The following is a 10,481-nucleotide window of genomic DNA, read 5'->3' on the forward strand; positions in this document are numbered from 1 at the left end:
AGTATCACCTGTGCACCTCATGCTCTGTCGTGTAGGACATGATGATGACTCAGGAAATGGCACAGGGTGGCAGCAGTCTTAGCAAGTCCTCTTCTTGGTTTATGCTATCGTACTTAACAGCTGTATATATTTTCAGTATATATACAGAGATCACCAGTACTTAGCAGAAATCTGTCTCTTTCAGCTCTGTCCGTAGATCCTGGTCTAAAATAGTGCAGGTTGGCCACTTGAAGTCCCATTATGTTGTTTGTACAGATTCTCACATCGTGAGATTAGTGGGGGTATACAAAATCTTGTGGCCTTAGTGTGTTTTTTTTTTTTTTATTTGCCTTTTTCTCAGCTGTTCATTATTGTGGATCAGATGTATTTACTAAGACGAGACAGCCTTTCATCAACATGGTTTGGTTTTTTTGGATTTTTTTTATCCTAAAGCTGTCACGGTTACAGAATGTTGACAGCGTCAGTGGCGCTAAAACAGACTAATGTGTTCTCCTGTCGAGAGGGGTTGTTGTTATGATGGTAATGAATATTTTGGGTCATTGTTACTGATTACAGTGTAACACAGTATATAATCCTAAAGGAGCCCCCCGGGGAGTTGAGACAGTTCTTGTGAGAAGTCAGTAGTGCTAAATTCTCTCCCACTGCAGTGCTTTGGTCGGTCACAGGCCACAGCAGAATCAACACTCGCTTGACTCTGCTTCACACTAACAATTGCCTTTTTATCCAAATATTATGTGGTTGGTGTGTAATAATGGATGTCTGTCATGTCATTGGGTTTAGCCTTAAGTAAGTGCGGATACACAAAATAATCATTGTAGTACTAAATGATATTGTAACGGACGATTTCTCTTACCTATGATGAACTTTGATCGTACTGTGTGGAAGTCTCTTGACGGTCAGACAGCAGATAGAAGGTTGATCAGAGCCACTGTGCTGCCTGTTGAAGAATTTCTCAAACTTGATCCTTTCTGTGACTGGTGAGATTGTGATGGGGTTGTGCCTGACCGTGCTGTTTAACCTAGAAATTAGTGCCGGTGCGGGACCTTTACTCAAACGTACATGTGCATATCAAGGCATCACAAGGCATCACAACTGCTCTATGAAGCCACAGTGAGGAACAGATGGCTGAAAACCATTGAGCATGATTTCAGGAGACTGCAGTCTGATTTTTTTTTTTTTTTTTTTTTTTAATTTAAAGGTTCAGATAAGACTGAATGTGGAGATCACGTCGTGGTCTGTTCTGGTCTCTGATTTGTGGGATGAACAGACATTTGTGTTTGATACAAATAAGTTGCAGATTACTGAGTTAATTTTTTTTTAACCAAAAGTATTATTTGGAATATTTCTTTTAAATGGTCCACTGATATCAAGACAAAGTTGTAAGTGACAGGAAAGGATAAAGTAAAAACCCAGCGGCAGCAAAGGGGCCAAGTTTGAGAAATGCATTAACTTGCTCTGGAAACACTATTCCAAATCTGCGGAAGGGATACTGCTGGCATGAGCACCATACTGAAAAATGGCTAAAGGGCAATACAGTATATAGTTGACGTCACTTGTTAATACCTTTTTGTCATTTATTGTTTTTAGTATTATCAATCTCATTGTTAAAATGCAATAGAATCCTTGAGTCTCAGATCATTTGTTTTATAAGATTGAGGTTTAATTTTTCAGGCAGATCAAAGGATTTATTTGTCTGAGAATTTCTCATCACATTTTTGATGATTGTTTCAAGGACCTTTTTTTTATTCTGATGAAATTGTAAACACTGGAGTGAAAGGAAAAAAAAGACAAAAAAGAGATGGATATTTTTTTCCTTGAGACTGTACTAGATTTTAGGTTTTAGACAAAGCCTATTTCTCCTCAACTCGACAAAGAGAGTGGACAGAACAATTTGGATCAGTACAGTTGAGAGCCCAGTATGTTCAGTAATTTTAACATTAGAGGCAGTAGTACCACAAGGAAATGTTTTCTTTCTTATACAAAGTCCCTGGTATTTGTAGTAAATTATATTGATAATGGTATTAGATGAACAACAGCATAACAGTAGCTATCACAGATTAGTTGTTTTCTTTATTAGTCTTGCATGCAGAGTTATGGTCCTCAGTTAAGATAGGATCTTGATATTGATTATTTTGTGTAGGAAAATGAGTGCATAAGAATAACTTCCTAAAAAAATGTTACAATGATTATTGTAAAATGGGCTAACTAATATGTACCCTTGTGATCCAATTAGTTTCAACTGTATGAAAATCAGAGGAGAGGCTTCTTACTATTATGCTGAAATAAAAGAATTTGTAAAGGACTTGTGTACGCCGACTCTGGGTGTGTTGACTTTATTCTGGTGTTTTTCACTTCACGCACTTTCAACTATGTTTTAAAAATCCTCCTTGAGACTTCCCAACCTAAAACAAAGCCCTGACACACAAATATTTCAATAACACACCTGCATGAGTGAACTTGTGTTTTAAATGGATTACTCCTGCAGCCAGGTAGGCTCAGTGTAGCACCAATGCATCCTCTTCACTTTAATGTCACACATCAGTGCGGACCCAGATTTCACAACATTAACCATCTGATGGATGAAAAGAATCATTTACTGTAGCATTAGGGCGTTTGTAGACTCTATGAATGACCACCACTGTGGTCAAGGATGTTAGGGTGAGCCCAAAGAACTGCTCAGTGTAAATTTAAGATGCTGCTATCTTAAATTAGCAGTGGAGTGTGTGAGTGTGTGTCAGAGGGAGTGAAATCACAGCAGAGTAGAACTGACTTTCCACAGAATAGAAAATACAGGGATTTGACTCATAAAATTTTAGTGTTTAAAGATGTTTGAGCAGATAATTTCTGTAAGGAGTATCTCTACAGGTAGAGCAACAGCCGTGGGAACATCCTGGTCTCTTTGCTGCAATTTATAACAAATTTTTATATGCATCATAATCTCTGTGTGCCTCTCTACTTAATAAAACCAGGATATACAGTATATATGCGTTCATGTAACACTTGTTCATTTTTGGCCCTCGTGTCACACCAGTGCCCCATGAGCTGTAATGACACCAGTCTTGCTGTAGAGGGCAGCAGCTGTTTTAAATGCGCAGGAAGCCGCAGAGGAAGAAAATATTAAATGGTGGAAGAACTTCATGTTTGTCAATAACCTGGGCCACAAAATCAGGCAGTTGGCGTCAAAGCTTTATCACAGCTGGTAAAACCTAACGTTAATGCTGCGTTTTTATCTGACAAACAGGAAATCACTTCACACGCCTGCAGTGGAAGATGTTAGATGACAACACGTTTGCGCAGGAGTCGGGTGAGCTCGGCTGTGGTGATGGAAAGAAGGAAGCAGCTTTGTGTGAATCGAATGAGCAGAGATTTAAACCTGTACCGGAGGTGAATACGACCCCCTCCTCCAGGTTTCTGCAGGCTGAACTGGAGCTGAACGTCCACCTCCGGCGGCTCACCTTCAGCGAGCCTGTCCGGTACATCTACAATCCGTTGGAGTACGCCTGGGACACACACCGCTGCTACGTGGAGAAGTACTGTCGGGGCGGACAAAGGATCCTGTTTTTGGGGATGAACCCAGGACCTTTCGGCATGGCACAGACTGGGGTGAGCAATGCATTTAGACACACGTACAGTCGCTTTCATGGAATGTTAATAGGATAATTTGACGGTCTGTGCTGAAAGTAACCGAAACAACCAGTCATGCTTTTAACTGGGTCAGACTTGACTTACCTGAAAACAACCACCTTTTCCCTTCCTTTCTTTGAGGTCTGCATGACCTGCAAGCACTTTACACCAACAGGAGTGTGCTTTTCTTTTGCTCTTTACTATCATCAAATAAACAGACTGTGATATTACTCTGACAATGCTTTATGCATTTAAAATGAGCTGAAATCAATGTCAGCAATGCAGGTGAATCCAGCATTTTTACCTGTATTGACTACCTGTCCTGTGGAAGAGCCGTGTGTTATAATAAAATGCAACATATTCCTACATAAATTTGTATTTAATGTGATCAAATGGGGCTTACAGCTAATTTTTTTTTATGAGGGAATCATGCCCTCATAAAGAAATGTTTATATTGTAGTTTATATTTGGCAAATATATATATATATATATGTATGTATCTATGCAATCTTTTGTGCAGGCTAGATCCCTTACACACCCAGTTTTATCTATTTTTTCCTAGTTTTTATCAAGAACAAGTGTAATAATTTGGACTTAGGTCAAAGTAATTTTGCTTCATGTGAGCTTTTTTTTTTTCATTTACACAGGTTCCCTTTGGTGAAGTGAAGTCAGTTGTTGACTGGCTGAAGATCACTGGCGAGGTGGGCCATCCTCAGAACGAGCATCCAAAGCGTCGGATCACAGGACTCGCCTGTCCTCAGAGTGAAGTGAGCGGTGCACGTTTTTGGGGCTTCTTCAGGAAGCTGTGTGGCGAGCCAGCGCTGTTCTTCCGCCACTGCTTTGTTCACAACCTTTGCCCACTTATTTTCATGAGCACCAGTGGGAAGAATTTAACTCCCCCTGAGCTGCCTAGAGCTGAGCGGGATGCCCTCCTGAACCTATGTGACATTGCGCTGTGCCAGGTGGTGGAGGCGCTGGGCGTCTCTATGGTAATCGGAGTTGGAAGGGTGGCAGAGCAGCGGGCACGACAAGCTCTCTCAGCTGCAGGTGTTAATGTCCGAGTCGAGGGCATCATGCATCCGTCGCCTAGGAACCCACAAGCCAATAAAGGCTGGGAGGATGTAGCCAAAGCCAAATTGGCAGAACTGGGTGTCATGGCATTGCTGAAAAACACGAGTTAATCATTTCACATTTTGCCTCACATCAGTGCATGTGTCACTGCTTTACTGACAGCGAAAACCACTCCAAGAAGAGCGTGTACTAAACTAATGCTGTATTTTTATTCTACTGTAAAGATCAGTTTGTCTGTTTATTTTGAGATTACAGATCAGTGGATGGAGCATGATATAAAGTTGAGAACAATTAATTCTGAAAATATTTCTACACTAATGTAACTACAACATACTTTATATTATAAATATAAGCTCTGGGAGTTAGTCAGGAAAACCAATCAATCAAACTTTTTAAAACCGCATTTTGGAAGAAGAAAAAAGGCCAATACTTAAAACAAGTATGTGAAAATATTCAGTCTTGCTACAGGTAATATCAAATCAACATCCAAGTCCAAATATGTAATAGCTAGTAAATTTGTCATTTTATTCTCATATAAAATCACAATTTTAATTCACTACTGCAACTGACTGCTGACAGCTAATTGGTATGGCAAAGGCCTCTGAAGAAACAACCTGTAAATATTACAAAGAATATTTTGTAAAAACACAGCTCTACATATTCATTCTGTGCTGCTGCAGAGGACTGTCCTTTTTTAATGTTCTTTTTAATTGTCATTTACTTTAATAATGCCTTTTATTCGTTTATACTTTTTTTTTTTTCAATTTTACCAATTCTGTGTATTTCTGAAGTGAAGAGTCTCCTGTTTGAATAAATATGGAATAATTAAATATGAGATGATTTTCTCTCTCTACTACTCCAAAGATGTAGGCTTACTGACAACAAAGGCTAATATTTACCATGTTAGCATGGTAATGTGTTAACAGCCTGTTACTGTTTAACATTAGCATGCTTAGTAAAGCTTATGGGAAATGGGTTTTTGTCAGTCTTCATGTCAGGTACCCTGCTCGACTTGTGATCTGTCCAGTCACAAATGCTGTTTTGAGAAATCTAAATCTAAATGTCATAAAACATGCCCCTGAGTGTCTTTGAGGTGAAAAATTTGGATGTGAAATTTTGACATTTTTTCAGTCCAAACGATGACCGCCGCCTGTCGCAGTCACCAAAAACGGTGGTGTCAACTTTTTCAAAGAATTCACCCAAAACCTGTCCAAATCCACTCCAAACCTGTCCAAATCCACTCCAAATGTCATAAAACATGCCCCTGAGTGTCTTTGAGGTGAAAAATTTGGATTTGAAATTTTGACATTTTTTCAGTCCAAACGATGACCCGCCGCCTGTCGCAGTCACCAAAAACGGTGGTGTCAACTTTTTCAAAGAATTCACCCAAAACCTGTCCAAATCCACTCCAAATGTCATAAAACATGCCCGAGTGTCTTTGAGGTGAAAAATTTGGATTTGAAATTTTGACATTTTTTCAGTCCAAACGATGACCCGCCGCCTGTCGCAGTCACCAAAAACGGTGGTGTCAACTTTTTCAAAGAATTCACCCAAAAACCTGTCCAAATCCACTCCAAATGTCATAAAACATGCCCCTGAGTGTCTTTGAGGTGAAAAATTTGGATTTGAAATTTTGACATTTTTTCAGGTCCAAACGATGACCCGCGCCTGTCGCAGTCACCAAAAACGGTGGTGTTAACTTTTTCAAAGAATTCACCCAAAACCTGTCCAAATCCACTCCAAATGTCATAAAACATGCCCTGAGTGTCTTTGAGGTGAAAAATTTGGATTTGAAATTTTGACATTTTTTCAGTCCAAACGATGACCCGCCGCCTGTCGCAGTCACCAAAAACGGTGGTGTCAACTTTTTCAAAGAATTCACCCAAAACCTGTCCAAATCCACTCCAAATGTCATAAAACATGCCCCTGAGTGTCTTTGAGGTGAAAAATTTGGATGTGAAATTTTGACATTTTTTCAGTCCAAACGATGACCCGCCGCCTGTCGCAGTCACCAAAAACGGTGGTGTCAACTTTTTCAAAGAATTCACCCCAAAACCTGTCCAAATCCACTCCAAATGTCATAAAACATGCCCCTGAGTGTCTTTGAGGTAAAAATTTGGATTTGAAATTTTGACATTTTTTCAGTCCAAACGATGACCCGCCGCCTGTCGCAGTCACCAAAACGGTGGTGTCAACTTTTTCAAAGAATTCACCCAAAACCTGTCCAAATCCACTCCAAATGTCATAAAACATGCCCCTGAGTGTCTTTGAGGTGAAAAATTTGGATTTGAAATTTTGACATTTTTTCAGTCCAAACGATGACCCGCCGCCTGTCGCAGTCACCAAAAACGGTGGTGTCAACTTTTTCAAAGAATTCACCCAAAAACCTGTCCAAATCCACTCCAAACTTGTCCAAATCCACTCCAAATGTCATAAAACATGCCCCTGAGTGTCTTTGAGGTGAAAAATTTGGATTTGAAATTTTGACATTTTTTTCAGTCCAAACGATGACCCGCCGCCTGTCGCAGTCACCAAAAACGGTGGTGTCAACTTTTTCAAAGAATTCACCCAAAACCTGTCCAAATCCACTCCAAACTTGTCCAAATCCACTCCAAATGTCATAAAACATGCCCCTGAGTGTCTTTGAGGTGAAAAATTTGGATTTGAAATTTTGACATTTTTTCAGTCCAAACGATGACCCGCCGCCTGTCGCAGTCACCAAAAACGGTGGTGTCAACTTTTTCAAAGAATTCACCCAAAACCTGTCCAAATCCACTCCAAACTTGTCCAAATCCACTCCAAATGTCATAAAACATGCCCCTGAGTGTCTTTGAGGTGAAAAATTTGGATGTGAAATTTTGACATTTTTTCAGTCCAAACGATGACCCGCCGCCTGTCGCAGTCACCAAAAACGGTGGTGTCAACTTTTTCAAAGAATTCACCCAAAACCTGTCCAAATCCACTCTCCAAACTCATGTCATAAAACATGCCCCTGAGTGTCTTTGAGGTGAAAAATTTGGATTTGAAATTTTGACATTTTTTCAGTCCAAACGATGACCCGCCGCCTGTCGCAGTCACCAAAAACGGTGGTGTCAACTTTTTCAAAGAATTCACCCAAAACCTGTCCAAATCCACTCCAAATGTCATAAAACATGCCCCTGAGTGTCTTTGAGGTGAAAAATTTGGATGTGAAATTTTGACATTTTTTCAGTCCAAACGATGACCCGCCGCCTGTCGCAGTCACCAAAAACGGTGGTGTCAACTTTTTCAAAGAATTCACCCAAAACCTGTCCAAATCCACTCCAAATGTCATAAAACATGCCCCTGAGTGTCTTTGAGGTGAAAAATTTGGATGTGAAATTTTGACATTTTTTCAGTCCAAACGATGACCCGCCGCCTGTCGCAGTCACCAAAAACGGTGGTGTCAACTTTTTCAAAGAATTCACCCAAAACCTGTCCAAATCCACTCCAAATGTCATAAAACATGCCCCTGAGTGTCTTTGAGGTGAAAAATTTGGATGTGAAATTTTGACATTTTTTCAGTCCAAACGATGACCCGCCGCCTGTCGCAGTCACCAAAAACGGTGGTGTCAACTTTTTCAAAGAATTCACCCAAAACCTGTCCAAATCCACTCCAAATGTCATAAAACATGCCCCTGAGTGTCTTTGAGGTGAAAAATTTGGATTTGAAATTTTGACATTTTTTCAGTCCAAACGATGACCCGCCGCCTGTCGCAGTCACCAAAAACGGTGGTGTCAACTTTTTCAAAGAATTCACCCAAAACCTGTCCAAATCCACTCCAAATGTCATAAAACATGCCCGAGTGTCTTTGAGGTGAAAAATTTGGATGTGAAATTTTGACATTTTTTCAGTCCAAACGATGACCCGCCGCCTGTCGCAGTCACCAAAAACGGTGGGTGTCAACTTTTTCAAAGAATTCACCCAAAACCTGTCCAAATCCACTCCAAATGTCATAAAACATGCCCCTGAGTGTCTTTGAGGTGAAAAATTTGGATGTGAAATTTTGACATTTTTTCAGTCCAAACGATGACCCGCCGCCTGTCGCAGTCACCAAAAACGGTGGTGTCAACTTTTTCAAAGAATTCACCCCAAAACCTGTCCAAATCCACTCCAAATGTCATAAAACATGCCCCTGAGTGTCTTTGAGGTGAAAAATTTGGATTTGAAATTTTGACATTTTTTCAGTCCAAACGATGACCCGCCGCCTGTCGCAGTCACCAAAAACCGGTGGTGTCAACTTTTTCAAAGAATTCACCCAAAACCTGTCCAAATCCACTCCAAATGTCATAAAACATGCCCCTGAGTGTCTTTGAGGTGAAAAATTTGGATGTGAAATTTTGACATTTTTTCAGTCCAAACGATGACCCGCCGCCTGTCGCAGTCACCAAAAACGGTGGTGTCAACTTTTTCAAAGAATTCACCCAAAACCTGTCCAAATCCACTCCAAATGTCATAAAACATGCCCCTGAGTGTCTTTGAGGTGAAAAAATTTGGATGTGAAATTTTGACATTTTTTCAGTCCAAACGATGACCCGCCGCCTGTCGCAGTCACCAAAAACGGTGGGTGTCAACTTTTTCAAAGAATTCACCCAAAACCTGTCCAAATGCCACTCCAAATGTCATAAAACATGCCCCTGAGTGTCTTTGAGGTGAAAAATTTGGATGTGAAATTTTGACATTTTTTCAGTCCAAACGATGACCCGCCGCCTGTCGCAGTCACCAAAAACGGTGGTGTCAACTTTTTCAAAGAATTCACCCAAAACCTGTCCAAATCCACTCCAAATGTCATAAAAACATGCCCCTGAGTGTCTTTGAGGTGAAAAATTTGGATTGTGAAATTTGACATTTTTTCAGTCCAAACGATGACCCGCCGCCTGTCGCAGTCACCAAAAACGGGTGGTGTCAACTTTTTCAAAGAATTCACCCAAAACCTGTCCAAATCCACTCCAAATGTCATAAAACATGCCCCTGAGTGTCTTTGAGGTGAAAAAATTTGGATGTGAAATTTTGACATTTTTTCAGTCCAAACGATGACCCGCCGCCTGTCGCAGTCACCAAAAACGGTGGTGTCAACTTTTTCAAAGAATTCACCCAAAACCTGTCCAAATCCACTCCAAATGTCATAAAACATGCCCCTGAGTGTCTTTGAGGTGAAAAATTTGGATTTGAAATTTTGACATTTTTTCAGTCCAAACGATGACCCGCCGCCTGTCGCAGTCACCAAAAACGGTGGTGTCAACTTTTTCAAAGAATTCACCCAAAACCTGTCCAAATCCACTCCAAATGTCATAAAACATGCCCCTGAGTGTCTTTGAGGTGAAAAATTTGGATGTGAAATTTTGACATTTTTTCAGTCCAAACGATGACCCGCCGCCTGTCGCAGTCACCAAAAACGGTGGTGTCAACTTTTTCAAAGAATTCACCCAAAACCTGTCCAAATCCACTCCAAATGTCATAAAACATGCCCCTGAGTGTCTTTGAGGTGAAAAATTTGGATTTGAAATTTTGACATTTTTTCAGTCCAAACGATGACCCGCCGCCTGTCGCAGTCACCAAAAACGGTGGTGTCAACTTTTTCAAAGAATTCACCCAAAACCTGTCCAAATCCACTCCAAATGTCATAAAACATGCCCCTGAGTGTCTTTGAGGTGAAAAATTTGGATTTGAAATTTTGACATTTTTTCAGTCCAAACGATGACCCGCCGCCTGTCGCAGTCACCAAAAACGGTGGTGTCAACTTTTTCAAAGAATTCACCCAAAACCT

General features: G+C 40.5%; 1 protein-coding gene across 1 annotated transcript; it reads left to right on the forward strand.

Annotated features, from left to right (window-relative positions):
* The first annotated feature begins 3,079 nt into the window (after positions 1–3,079).
* Positions 3,080–5,525, forward strand: LOC108886426 (single-strand selective monofunctional uracil DNA glycosylase-like). The gene is made up of 2 exons (XM_018681289.2): positions 3,080–3,603; positions 4,272–5,525. Exons 1-2 carry the CDS (start codon positions 3,271–3,273, stop codon positions 4,803–4,805), a joined length of 867 nt encoding a protein of 288 aa, XP_018536805.1. The 5' UTR covers positions 3,080–3,270; the 3' UTR covers positions 4,806–5,525.
* The last annotated feature ends 4,956 nt before the right edge of the window (positions 5,526–10,481 follow it).

Source organism: Lates calcarifer, unplaced genomic scaffold (genome assembly GCF_001640805.2).
Source record: "Lates calcarifer isolate ASB-BC8 unplaced genomic scaffold, TLL_Latcal_v3 _unitig_1116_quiver_2680, whole genome shotgun sequence".
NCBI classification, from domain to species: domain Eukaryota; kingdom Metazoa; phylum Chordata; class Actinopteri; family Centropomidae; genus Lates; species Lates calcarifer.

Coding starts and splice junctions, on each gene's coding strand:
- LOC108886426 (XM_018681289.2), top strand. CDS start 3,271: ATGTTAGATGACAACACGTTTGCGCAGGAGTCGGGTGAGCTCGGCTGT. Junction 3,604..4,271: donor TCGGCATGGCACAGACTGGG/GTGAGCAATGCA, acceptor TCATTTACACAG/GTTCCCTTTGGTGAAGTGAA.